Source organism: Somniosus microcephalus, chromosome 1 (genome assembly GCF_052327205.1).
Source record: "Somniosus microcephalus isolate GS21.2 chromosome 1, FLI_Smic_1.0, whole genome shotgun sequence".
Classification (NCBI taxonomy): Eukaryota; Metazoa; Chordata; class Chondrichthyes; order Squaliformes; family Somniosidae; genus Somniosus; species Somniosus microcephalus.
Window position 1 is genome coordinate 189,034,994 of NC_140987.1, and position 14,465 is coordinate 189,049,458.

The 14,465-nt window shown below is 40.7% G+C and overlaps 1 protein-coding gene across 4 annotated transcripts in view; it reads left to right on the forward strand.

Moving 5' to 3' along the window:
* Positions 1-14,465, forward strand: part of skic3 (SKI3 subunit of superkiller complex) — a 136,020-nt gene that overhangs the window by 19,091 nt on the left and 102,464 nt on the right. For all 4 annotated transcript variants that reach the window (XM_085988621.1, XM_085988592.1, XM_085988612.1 and 1 more), the window contains exons 4-7: positions 6,171-6,262; positions 8,182-8,257; positions 11,851-11,991; positions 14,072-14,170. In XM_085988621.1, coding sequence (XP_085844747.1) covers positions 6,171-6,262; positions 8,182-8,257; positions 11,851-11,991; positions 14,072-14,170 — 408 coding nt within the window. The remainder of the gene's footprint in view (positions 1-6,170; positions 6,263-8,181; positions 8,258-11,850; positions 11,992-14,071; positions 14,171-14,465) is intronic.

Genomic DNA, 14,465 nt, shown 5'->3' on the forward strand with positions numbered 1-14,465 from the left:
AATAGTGAGAAGGAGGCAGAGGAGCAAATCTGCAGGGAAATCACAGAGATATGCAAGAGCTATAGAGTAGTGACACTGGGGGCCTTTAATTACCCAAATATCGATTGGGGTAATGCTAGGGTAAAGGGAAAGGAGGGGGAGGAATTTCTGAAATGTGTTCAGGACAAATTCCTTGACCAATATGTTCTTGGCCCAACTAGGAAGGAGGCATTGCTGGATCTGGTGCTGGGGAATGAGCTGGGCCAGGTCAGCCAAGTGTCTGTGGGAGAACACTTGGGGACGAGTGATCATCGTATCATAAGATTTAGATTAGCAATGGAGAGGAGCAAGGAACAATCTAGAGTGGAACTTCTAAACTGGAATAGGGCTACCTTCAATGGGATGTGAAAAGATCTAGCCAGGGTAAAATAGAGCCAAAGACTGACAGGAAAAACTGTAATGCAACAATGGGTGATCTTTAAGGAAGAGATGCTCCAAGTAGAGGCTAGGTACATTCCAACAAGAGGGAAGGGTAAGGGAACCAAAGCAAGGGCTCCTTGGATGACGAGGGAGATAGAGAAGATAATGAAACAAAAAAAAGAGGATATATGATGTATGGAGGGTATATGATGCATGTCAGGTGAATTCTTCAAGGGAGAACCAGACCAAATACAAGAAGTTGAGAGGGGATGTGAAGATGAAATTAAGATTGGCAAAGAGTGAATATGAGAGTAGAATGGCGGTGAACATAAAAGGGAACCCAAAAATCTTCTGCTGGCATGTAAACAGTAAGCTGGTAGTAAGAGGTGGGGTGGGGCCTATTGGAGACAAAGAAGGTGATATCTGCTTAGAGGCGCAGGGTAAGGCTAGAATACTCAATGAGTACTTTGTATCGGTGTTTACTAAGGAGGTGGATGCTGACAAAATATCGGTAGAAGCAATGGAAGGGGTGAAAATTGATAAGGATGTACTAGAAAAGCTGGGTAAGTGGACAAGTCGCCTGATCCAGCTGGCTTGCATTCCAGGTTGCTAAGGGAATTGAGGGAGGAGATAGCAGAAGGGCTTGCCATAATTTTCCAATCTTCCCTAGATGCGGGAGAAGTGCCTGAGGATTGGAAAGTGGCAAATGTGATACACTGTTCAAGAAAGGGTGTAAGGACAATCCTAGTAACTACAGGCCAGTCAGTTTAACATCAGTGGTGGGTAAAGTTTTAGAAACAATAATAAAGGAAAAAATTAAGCGGCACTTGGAGAAGTTTATGCTAATTAAGGAGAGCCAACACGGATTTGTAAAAGGCAGATCATGTTTGACTAATCTAAATGAATTTTTTGATGAAGTAACAGAAGATTGATGAAGGGAATGCAGTGGTTTCGGAAGGCGTTTGACAAAGTACCACATAGAAGGCTGGTTAACAAAATTGAGGATCATGGAATAGGTGGGTCAGTGGCGGCTTGGATAACGAATTGGCTTAAGGACAGAAAACAGCGAGTTGTGGTTAATGGCTGCTTTTCCGACTGGAGGATGGTAGACAGTGGTGTTCCCCAAGGGCCACTGCTTTTTTTGATATATAAATGACCTGGATATTTCAATATAGAGTAGAATTTCTAAATTTACCGATGACACCAAACTTTTGGGTGGGGGGGGGGGGGGCAAACAGAGAGGGTGGTACCAATTGACTGCAACATGACATCGGAAGGCTAGCAGAATGGGCAGACAAGTGGCAGATGAAATTTAATAGAGACGTGAGGTGATGCATTTTGGCAGAAGGAACAGGGAGAGGCAATATACACTTAATGGCACCGTTTTAGAGAGAGTGCAGGGACAGCGGGACCTGGGAGTTAATGTCCATAGGTCACTGAAGGTGGCAGGACATATTGACGGAGTGGTTAACAAAGCATATTGGATGTTGGGCTTCATAAATAGAGGTATTGAGTACAAAAGTAGAGAAGTTATGCTGAACCTTTATAAAGCGCTGGTTAGGCCACAACTGGAGTATTGCGTCCACACTTTAGGAAGGATGTGAAGGTCCTTGAAAGGGTGCAGAGGAGATTTACCAGAATGGGACTGGAGGATCTTAGCTACAAGGACAGGTTGGAGAAGCTGGATTTGTTTTCATTAGAGCAAAGGAGGTTGAGGGGTGATTTGATAGAGGTGTACAAGATTATGACGGGTTTGGATCGGCTAGACTGGGAAAGGCTGTTCCCACTATTTGATGGTACAAGGTCTAGGTGACACAAATTTAAGGTTTTGGACAAGAGATACAGGGGGGACGTGAGGAAAAACTTTTTTATGCAGCGAGTGGTGATGACCTGGAATTCGCTGCCGACGGAAGTGGTGGAAGCGGAGACACTCAGGGCAGGATTTTCATTGGGCCGTGGAGGTGGGATTGGAGGCGTGTGGGGGGGTTAAAATCCCGAAATCGGGGGGCATGAACCCATCCTGCTTCCATGTCAGTTTCAAAGGAGGCGGGTACCCGACCCGCACTGGGACCCGACTCCCCAAGGCGGGAAGGGGATTCATGCCAATTAACTGCCTGTTAACAGGCAGTTTTTAGCCTAATCCCTATTTTCATTCTTGAAATGTGGGATTCCCGACGGCTCCAAACCACGCCAAGTTAGCGAGGCGGGCCGTCGGGATGAAGGGCTTGGAAGGGTCAAGATGTCCGGTGTTCAGGTGAGTGATGGGTGCATGAGTGCAGAGGTAAGTGTGTTTGGTGTGTTTAAAGATGTTTTACTTACATTTACATACCTTTACAGCCTTCCTTCACTCGGGTCTCGGGAGTCCCTCATCTCACCGGCACAGAAAGCAGAATGGCCGCAATCTGTCAAAAGTTCCAGCATTCAGCTTTCTGTGATGGGGAGATCTCTCAATCATCCTGACAGTAAGGAATTAACTTAGAGTACAGATTGTCCGTGTTTGACAGCTTCAAACCGCTGTGAAATGCTGATATTTCATCTGTCAAAAGGTCTTGACAGATGAAATATCAATCTGTGACGTCACCTGTTGCCGGGTGGCCCTTAATTGGCCTGCTGAGCCCGCTGGGCGGGCTCAACAAGGTCAATCAAGTCAAAATCGCGTGGGTTGGCTACAACTCGATGGAGGCGGGACTACAACCCCGAAAGTTGTAGTCCCGACTCCTCAATGAAAATCCAGCCCTCAATGTTTTCAAGGGGAAACTGGATAGGTACTCGAGGGAAATAAACTTGCAGGGCTATGGGGATAGAGCGGGGGAATGGGACTGACTGGATTGCTCTACAGAGAGCCGGCACGGACTCGATGGGCCGATTGGCCTCCCTCTGCCGTCATGACTCTGACTGTTTTAACCTTTACATGTTGATACTAACAGTACATGAAACACAAAGTTAGATGCAGGTACAGCAAGTAATTAGGAAGGCAACTGGAATATTGGCCTTTATTGCAAGGGGGATGGAGTAGAAAAGTAGGGAAGTCTGGTTACAACTGGGCGTTGGTGAGGCCACACCTGGAGTACTGCGTACAGTTTTGGTCTCCTTATTTAAGGAGGGATATACTTGCATTGGAGGCAGTTCAGAGAAGGTTCACTAGGTTGATTCCTGAGTTGAAGGGGTTGTCTTATGAGGAAAGGTTGAATAGGTTGGGCCTATACTCATTGGAGTTTAGAAGAATGAGAGGTGATCTTATTGAAACATTTAAGAATCTGAGGGGGCTTGACAGGGTAGATGCAGAGAGGATGTTTCCCCTCATGAGGGAATCTTGAACTAGGGGACACAGTTTCAGAATAAGGGGTCGCCCATTTAAAATGGTGATGAGGAATTTCTTCTTTCAGAGGGTCGTAAATCTTTGGAATTCTCTACCTGAGAGCTGTGGAGGCGGAGTCATTGAATATATTCAAGGCGGAGATAGACAGATTTTTGAAAAACAGGGGAGTCAAGGGTTATGGGGAGCAGGCGGAAAAGTGGCGTTGAGACCAAGATCATATCAGCCATGATCATATTGAATGGTGGAGCAGACTCGAAGGGCCGAATGGCCTACTCCTATTTCTTATGTTCTAAAAATGCATGTTAAAAATTGAACGTCAAAATTACATTTTTGTCAGTCACTAAAACCACCCGATATGTCCCGTTCTTTAAAAGCAAGCAATCAAAGCCACTTTGTGTAAAAGAAACACTAATTTCACTATCTTGCAATTAAAAATATGCATTAGTAATTTTCCTTTCACTAGAAGGCAGCCAGTAAACAACCAGCAAACAAATCAGTCCTGCTGGAAGGGGAAAATTCACTGCCCTATGAATGTTCTGTGTTTGGTCCCCATTACACACTAAAAGGATCTGTAACCTAAACATTTAATAAAATAAATCATTCTGGAAATAAAATCATCAAAGCTAGTTGTCATATCTTGGAAATCTCTCCAGCCAATTCTCAATAAACGAATTGGTTTTGCAGTTTACATTTAGGTTGGGAGATACCCACAAAGACTGAGCAAAAGAATTGGAGGCAAATAGAGAGATACGTGATGAGAGGTGCTTGTGACTGCTAGAGAGGTGCAAAAAGAGAGGAAGGCAAACAAGTACAGAGAGTGATATGGAATAAGTTAGATACAGGAAACTTTTGATTTACCGGCACCTAAATAACCGGAAATCTCGGTTAACCGGCAAAATTCAGGAGTAGGTTCAAGTAACTTTTATTACTTGCCTTCCTCCATTTGTTGTTGTGCAAGGGTGTGGCTGTAGCTGTTGCTAAGCTACAGAGATGCTTGCAACTTGTGGCCATTGTTCTGAAGCTGTTACTAAGCAACAGGGTTTGTTGCTTTATACGGAGCTCTCAGCTCCGTATCTTTTACTAGCTTTCGGTTATCCGGAATTTTTGATGAACCGGCACCACGTCGGTCCCGTCGAGAAGACAGGATGATAAACTGTTGAGGAAGGAGGGATTTTGTAGTTTTTGAAGAAATGTTTAGTGTATTGAGGAACTGAATCTGCTTAATATCTATTTACAAATCCCCTGCACATTTTAGTGCCTTATTAAGGCTGATTTTTGCAGAAAGACACATGCATGTAAAGTTTGGATGCGAAGGGTCACAATACTTACACATCGGTTTGCAACTATTGATATCGAAACCCCGATGGAGAAATGTAATGTAAACTTTTTCATAGCAGAGGTTAATGCAAACTTTTCCATTTTCCCCAGTCTTATGCTTTCAATCACAGGGTGTGGAACTGAGCTTAAGTTTAACAGCTACAAGGAAAATGCTACTAATAATTTTAAGGGGGGTGTATGCATCGGAACAGGTTAGTATGCTGATATACTCCACGTACAGTCTGTTCCAATCTGTCCCAATCGGAGCCAAAGCACTTTCCCTAAAGAAAGAAAAATAAATTAGATTGCTGACCTGTCATTGATAGTTACAGATCGCACTGACATGATCTGAGAGTATGTTGCTATCAGTTATTTTAATTGAATTACTGCCTCATGTTGGAGCAGTCCTTTTGATTGAATGAGTAATATTTAAGGGTTACAATTCAAAAATGTCTGCCTGGCAAATACATTCAATTAAAATATAAAAATTGAGTACTTTCATTTATAGAGCAGAGGAGCTATAAAGATCAAATTTTTTTTTTAAAAAAAAGAGAAATTCAGGTGCAGATTTTTTTTAAAGATAAAAGTTAATAATTCTATAAAACCAAAGAAAATGAAAATTGCGATATATAGCACACATACTGGATTACGATGATGTGCAGAAAGTACACTGCCAAATGACATCAGGTCTGTCATCTGATTGCTGAGTTTGAACTGGTGTATCTTCCATTTACTATCATATCTCTACAAAAATGACATGCATAGTGGTTTTCCTTTCTTGCATTGTGACATCATAAAATTCAATTGAAATGATCTCACGGTATGATATATTTTATTTATGTAGAACACACGCCTGTGACTACTTATTAAAGGAAAACCAGGTCTCTGCTTACAGTTTTATGTCTTGTATTACCTTTTATAGTTAAAAATTTAGCACAATTGTTTTTGTATATTCATTAGTAAGAAAATATATATATAAAAAAAAAAAAATCCAGTGTCATTCTGTGTTCCACTGAATTTGTTTTAAATCAGTAAAAATGCGAGTAAACTTTCTTTTATAAATTCTAATAATTTTTATTTGTGTATGCAGTGCGCGGAGGAATTAGAAGCTAATACAGTTTTGATTTATTTTCAGGGGTTGCTAAATCTGTGTGAGAAGAATGATACATCTGATAACAAGCATGAGCTGCTGGGAATTTACCAAAAGCTAATGGAACTGTATGAAAGGTATCCTGATTGAATTTATTGGACTTATGTTTGTAGTAGAGATAAGTATAGTTGTCTAGGTTTGCTTAAGAGCTGTCTTTCTTTGCCTGCTCCTTTGTCCTGTTTTTAGGAGCACAAAGCCTATGTATGAGCATAGAAAAGTTACCTAAAGGTTGAATTCAAATAGGTGTTTTTTTTCTTGTGGATCTGATGCACAGATCACATCATATTTGCTTCAACATAGTCTTTATTTTGCATACTGCACTTTTTTGCTTTAATTTCAACTTTATTTATTAAAAAGGTTTTCAGACACAGTTGTCCAATACATAAATAAATTGAAGTGTGCACCATATATTTAAAGGTTAGATATGCAACAGTAAAACCATAATCATAAGCTTGCTCATTAGAAATAGATGCAGCATGATTAATTGCCAATCTTGAATATTAAATGGTTGATTTTAAACCTTTGTTTAAACAATATATTTTAATTTACAATTCTGAAGCCACTTGCCAATTTACTTTTTGCCATGGAATAAGGTGGCAAATCTGATTACTGGGCTGTTGTTCCTGATTTATTAATACTTTCCCTATTTATTTCGCAGAAGCAATATTATTCAATTACTAGTGTTTCAGATTCCTCTGTTTACACTGTGGGGTGAATTCACAGACTGAGAGGAACACCTATCATATACATGTGTGGTTGTTTTAAAATCACATTTGCAACTTAACATTCTGACTCTGGACCTTTCCCCAAGACGAAAAGGCCTATACATGCCTGCAATGTAAAAATTATAATGGTGCCCCGAACAGGTAGCCTGAACATGTGGACTGCCAAGTAGGTTGAAGTTTTAGGCATTGCTCGTCTGTATAGACCACCTCTCAACATTAGAGGTGGTCTGTGGCCAGAATGGGAAAGTCACAAGCATGACTTTGTGAACTACACCTGAATGATTTAAAAATATAAATGGGGTATTGTATTACATGTTTGTCTTCCACAACAGTGCTGTAATATACGCTCTCTTTACTCTTGCCAACAAGCGAGTTACCAGAAGAAACTCTTAAGACAAATGATGTAGTCGCAACGTGGTCACAGAGGCTGAAATCACTTTAGAGATAGTATCGTCATATGCCTCCAGAAGTAGTGATAGAGTAAAAAAATTGCTACCACCCCAGTGAGTGGCATCAGATTCAACATTTTGATTCTGAACCTTCTGCCCACCCTTACAAGCCAACAGTGTTGCTGGCATGAGACCTTCCCTCATTATCTGGGAAGGTCCGTGGCCAGAATAATAAGTTGCAAAGATGACTTGCAATAATTGTGTATGTAGAAGATCACACAAATCTGACATGCCCAAATCTTTTTGTTACTGAGTCTGTCCCACAGTGTAAACTAGCTGAATTTACCCATGTGAACTGGCTCATGTTATGGACCAATTTACATTGATTAATGTATGAGCAATTCTATTAAAGTGCTACAGAAGGTTGGAAAACAATCATGAAAAATAGGCATACTTACTGTAGCTTATGAGGGTGTGAAGTTTTCAATGTAGCTGTGCGAGATGGGGAAACATTCACACAGCTTACCATTTTCTCTGGCATGTGGGTGAGAAAATGATCTTGCCCGAGGAGCATGTTATGAGGGTAAAAAAACATGGAACTCCCTGGAAAAAGTTTCATTGCAAGAATTTGGTTAAATTTGACTGGTGGAGTAAGAGGATTTTTGAATTATACTATGGACTGTAAATTAGTTGGAATATTATTATATCTTAATAAAACAGTATTTGGTGTTTTGGGCTGAACGTTGTAGTCCATATTATAATTCCAATTTCCACTTCCATCCACCCTCCAACCAGATTCAAATGCTGTTTATTTTCAGGTGCTCCATAGATTATTTGTTTGCACAACCATATAATTTCAAATATCTTTTTCCTGTTTTGTAGTTCCGATAAGCAAAAATGGCATGAAGTCTGCCTAAAGTTAGTTGATCTCTATCATCAAGAAAAGAAATATCTCGAGGTGAGTATATTTAAATATTGAAGGATAGGAACAGCTTTAAGTGCATTTTCTACTTTACGGAAAATCAGCGTTTTATAATACATTGGGAAGATCACCATAAAATGCTTGCAGAAAATAGTGTTTCTCTCATGCCCTTGCTCACTCACTATTGCTCTTGTTAATTGTTTATTTTTTTCAGGATGTTTGTGGCACTGGCAAGGCTACATTTTTTGGCCATCCTAGTTGCCCTGATGTTAGGCCTTAGAGTCATGGTCATAACAGCACAGAAGGAAGCCATTCGGCCCATCGAGTCCGTGCCGGCTCTCTGTAGAGCAATCCAGTCAGTCCCATTCCCCCACTCTATCCCTGTAGCCCTGCAAGTTTATTTCCCTCAAGTGCCTATCCAGTCTCCCCTTGAAAACATTGAGTGTCTCCGCTTCCACCACTTCCGTCGGCAGCGAATTCCAGGTCATCACCACTCGCTGCATAAAAAAGTTTTTCCTCACAGCCCCCCTGTATGTCTTTCCCAAAACCTTGCCCCCTAGTCCTTGTACCATCAACTAGTGTGATCAGCTTTTCCCCGTTTAGCCTATCCAAACCTGTCATAATCTTGTACACCTCTATCAAATCACCCCTCAACCTCCTTTGCTCGAATGAAAACAAATCCAGCTTCTCCAACCTGTCCTTGTAGCTAAGATTCCCCATCCCCGGAACCATTCTGGTAAATCTCCTCTGCACCCTCTCAGGGGCCTTCACATCCTTCCTAAAGTGTGGTGACCAGAACTGGACGCAATACTCCAGTTGTGGCTTAACCAGCGCTTTATAAAGGTTCAGCATAAATCTCTACTTTTGTACTCAATACCTCTATTTATGAAGCCCAAGATCCAATATACTTTGTTAACCACTCTATGTCCTGTCACCTTCAGAGACCTAAGCCCATTAACTCCCAGGTCCCTCTATCCCTGCACACTCTTTAAAACTGTGCCATTAAGTGTATATTGCCTCTCCCTGTTCCTTCTGCCAAAATACATCACCTCACACTTCTCTATTAAATTCCATCTGCCCATTCTGCTAGCCTTTCTATGTCCTGTTGTAGTCGTTTGGTAACATCCTCACTGTTTGCCACACCTCCAAGTTTGGTGTCATCGGTAAATATAGAAATTCTACTCTATATTCCAATATCCAGGTCATTTTTATATATATCAAAAAAGCAGTGGCCCCAGCACTGACCCTTGGGGAAACACCGCTGTCTACCATCCTGCAATCTGAAAAACAGCCATTTACCACAACTTGCTGTTTTCTGTCCTTAAGCCAATTCCTTATCCAAGCTGCCACTGACCCACTTATTCCATGAGCCTTAATTTTGTTAACCAGCCTTCTATGTGGTACTTTCTCAAATGTCTTCTGAAAATCCAGGTAGACAACATCCATTGCATTCCCTTCATCAATCCTCACCTTGTTACTTCATCAAAAAATTCAATTAGATTAGGCAAACATGATGTGCCTTTTACAAATCCATGTTGGCTCTCCTTAATAATTAGCTTAAACCTCTCCAAGTGCCCCTTAATTTTTTCCTTTATTATTGTTTCTAAAACTTTACCCACCACTGATGTTAAATTGACCGGCCTGTAGTTACTGGGATTGTCCTTGCACCCTTTCTTGAACAATGGTGTCACATTTGCCACTTTCCTATCCTTGGGCACCTCTCCTGCAGCTAGGGAAGATTGGAAAATTATGGCACGCCCTTCCGCTATCTCCTCCCCCAATTCCCTTAGCAACCTGGGATGCAAGCCATCTGGACCAGGCGACTTGTCCACTTAGCCAGCCGATCTAGTACATTCTGTCTTATCAGTTTTCACCCCTTCCATTGCTTCTACCTTTTCCACTTCTACCGATATTTTGTCAGCATCCACCTCCTTAGTAAACACCGATACAAAGTACTCATTGAGTATTCTAGCCTTGCCCTGCACCTCTAAGCATATAACAAGTCTTCTCCTTGAACTTTGTGGTGATGGTTCTTCCTTGATGGTGTTCGATAGGGAATTCCAGGATATTGACCCAATGACCATGAAGGAACTGCAATATATGAAAGTCAGGATGATGTGCAACTTGAAGGGGGAAGTGGCGGTGATGGTATTCCCACAACATTACTGCTCTTGTCCTTCTCTGTTGGAAAGGTCACAGGGGAGAGGAGGTGCTATTGAATGACCACAATGTGGAGGGGGTGGATACTGAGTCCAGTAGTATAGGAGCCGATCAAGCAAACTACTCTATCCTGGATCCGGTCAAGCTTCTTGAGTATTGTTACAGCTGTAACCATTTAGGTGCATGGTGGGTACTCTATCACATCCCTGAATTATGCCTTGTAGTTGGTGGCAAGTCTTTGAGGGGTCAGAAGATGAGCTGAGTACCTATCCTCTGCCCTGGTCTTGTATCCATGATGTTGATGTGGCTCGTCCAATTAAGCTTCTGGTCAGTGGTGACACTCTTTTCCCCCCCCCCCCCCCCCCCCCCCCCCCCCCCAAAGATGTTGATGATGATAGGAATATTATGTGCCATTTATCAGCCCAAGTCTGGATCTTATCCAGGTCCTGCTGGCAGGGGCTGTTTCATTATTGCAGGAGTTGTGAATGGAGATGAATACTGGAATAGTCCACCAATAGCCGGCTTCTGAGCTTATGATGGAGGGAAGGTTATTTAAGCAGTAGCTGAAGATAGTTGGGCTAAGAATACTTCCCCGAGGACCTTCTGCAGCAATGTCCTGTGGGTGCGATGACTGGTCTCTGACAACTACAGCCATCTACCTTTGCATCAGGTTTGAATCCAGCCACTGGAAGTTTTCCCATTGACCTCACTTTTGCTGAGGATCCTTGAGCCATACTCGTTTTAATGCTGTCTTGATGTTCAGGGCAACTACCCTCACCTCTCCTGTTGTCTTTATCAAAGGTACATGAAGATAATTCAACTCCAGCTGCCTACTTCCAATTGCGACAGAATTGATTCTTAAAATGCTGTTACCACCATCATTAACTACAAAGTAATGACTCTATTATACTATTTTACTTTGAGAGAAGGACTTCTGGAGAATGTAAAAATGAGCAGGCAATGGTCCAAGTTTACTTCGTTGTTAAAGTATTTTGCGAACCTGCATCTTTTCCAAGCAAGTTACAGTTTTCTGTCTTCCTGTTCATAGGACATTGCAGCACAGAAACACGCCATTTGGCCTACTCCGATGCTTTTCAACCTGAGCCATCTAGTCTAATTCCATTCTTCTGCTCACTTTCCATATGCTCTAATATTCCTGTTTTTCAACTACCTCATTCCCTTTTAAAATAATTTTTGGCTGCTGTTGCAACAGTGGTTTGAGAAGGAGAATTCCACATTCTAAGCTCTAAAGAAATCTCTTTCTAACCTTCCCTTTTAATTCTTTTTATGATTGCCTTAAATTTATGCCATCTTGTTACCATATTTCTGACTAGTGCAGTTACCAAATTATAACCTTTCATAATCTTGCAAATTATTATCATCACCTCTTAACCTTAGTGAAATAGCCCTAACTCCTCAAGTCTCTCTCAACTGTAATCCTCTCATCCCTGGTAACATCTCTGTTGCAGGTTGCCAAAACATGGAGTCGATTCATACAGCTAAAACAACAAGATGGTGCTGTTAAACAAGAACTCCAATCATTATGGAGGAAAATGATCCAGTTACTTGAGGACAAAGTAGAGAGTCAAGATAATGAGACCCAACAACTGGTAAATAAACCTCATACGTGTTACTAAGATGTTTATCAGTAATTATATTTAATGAGTGTTCAAACGAATAATATGCTATGGATTATAAGAAATAAATTGAAACTGTTGCATTTATTTTAATTTTCCTCCAAAGAGATAAATATGGAAGTTTATCTTTTGAAAGCAAACTTAATTCAGTTGTTTTGCTGTACAGAATTGAAATTTGTGGTTACTGTTTATAGAATTGAACCACCAATCATTTGGTACAGTAGCTAAAACTAGGGTTGCAAACCCTCCTGGAATGCAGGATTGGTCTGCCGGATTGGAAACCCGGGAGAAAAGTACATTGCATTCCATTTGCACTTTCACTTCTCGTGGATCAGAGACAGGCCTGAACTGTGAACTCTCATTAATAATTAATTTTATTTATTGTTTCCCTGCTCCAATGCAGTTATCCCAGCTCCAATCTTAATAGGATCCATTCTGCAATTCTGGGGATTAAAGGTGGATGTATCTACCCAGCATGCACTGCGTGCTAGAATACGCCCTATTATTTTAGACGAAACTGGCGTGCAGCCGCAGAAGGGACGCTTTCTGTGTCGGCTGGTGAATGTAATATGTTTTTCTTCAATAACCACTCTGTTGACAGAAATAAATAGTCAGTTGAAACCTTCAGCTGACTACTTATTTCTGTCAACAGAGTGGTATCAAAAAATTCCACTAAATATACTTTAATATAATGCCATAGAAAAATGTTACATTTCAAAATTGTAGAGGAGCATTTAAATTTACTCTTGAGAAAAGGAGGTAAATGTTTTCTTCAAGGTATTGCCAGTAGCTTAAATGAGCAAATGAACCTTACCAGCAGAAATCTAGCCAATCAGGATTCACCTGCAATAATATTCGTTTTGAACTTCTCAAGTGCTTTGATGGCCACTTAACTGTAGTATTGAAATTCCACAGCCTGATTAACTGACAACGATGTTTCTCTGATTTTAATGAGTTTTATTATCTTGCGTGCTATATCCCAAGTATTTACTCTCGTATGTAATTGACATCTGAATTTTAAAATTGGAAACCAAGATTAAACTACAATCCAAGTTTTACAAATTATATGCATCATGTACTTGTGATGGTTGCATGAAAACTGTGGGGCAATAAGGCATTAACATTTGCAAACTGCGGGCAGATGTCGTGTGATCGGATGTTGTGTGATTAGATGTCACGTGATCGAACCTCCAAGAATATGTCAACACCGAGTTAACAACCCTAGTTGAAACTGATTTTTCTTTGTCATTGTTGTGAGTCAGAGGTAAAGCCTCTATGACTTATTATAATGACAACAACAATCCGATTTAGCTACTGTAACACATTTTACTTTAAACCAGCAAACTCCATAATTTGTGCAATTTAGAAAGAAGATTTTGATGTGGGTGGAAGACCTGCTTCAGGAGGGTGAAAGTAAATCTGATTCTGGTCTTGTAACATAGAGTTTGAAAAAGTAATTTTATAGAATTGAAGGCCCTAAATAGGAAATAAAGATTGAAATAATTAGTTCTTGTTGAGTAATTTTTGTGAGTTGTAAGTGCCTTTTTAGCCTCGGCTCAGGTGGTACTAATCCTGCTTCCGAATCCGAAGGCTGTTCTCGGGTTCAAACCCCACCCTAGAATTTGAGCAGATAATCTAGACTAACGCATGAATGCAGTACTGAGGGAGTACTGCATTGTTGGAGGTGCCATCTTTAGGATGAGACATTAAACCGAAGCCCTGTCTGCCTTTTCATATGGATGTAAAAGATCCCATGGCACTTTTTGAGGAAGAGCAGGGGAGTTCTCCCAGTGCCCTGCCCAACATTTATCCCTCATACAACTCCACTGAAACAGATTAGGTCATTTATTTAATTGCCGTTTGAGGGACCTTGCAGTGTGAAATTAGGCTGCTGCATTTTCCTGTATTATAACAGTGACTACAATTCAAAAGTACTTCATTAACTGTGAAGCGCTTTAGGACATCCTGAGGTTGTGAAAGATGTTACATAAATGCTTATTTTCTTATTTTTGTTCATAGTGCATTGCTAACTCTCTCTCTTTTTTTTGTGTAGTTGATAACTGCTTTTGAAAATGTCCTTTCATCCCTGGACAAGATTCCAAGTGATAACCATCAGAAGCTTTCCACTGACTATATTAAATTTCTATCAAAAGTAAGCTTGTTCATCACTAAAATCTTAGCACTGAAAGAGAAAGTGGCAATAGTAATTATGGTTTGTGCTGCACATTATAATACTCAGACACAGATTTTCAAACTAGGATCTAGAAATCTCAGGATTTATGATGCATCATGAGAACAGTGTCTCGAGAATTCTGTATTGACACATTACATATTAGCATGTCATTTATTTTGTTCTGTAATGGAAAATGTTTTCAGCAGTGATGATCTTTTCCTTTGGGAGCTGACTGTCTTTTGGAAGTTAAGACAGTGCCTCTGAATGTGTCAGT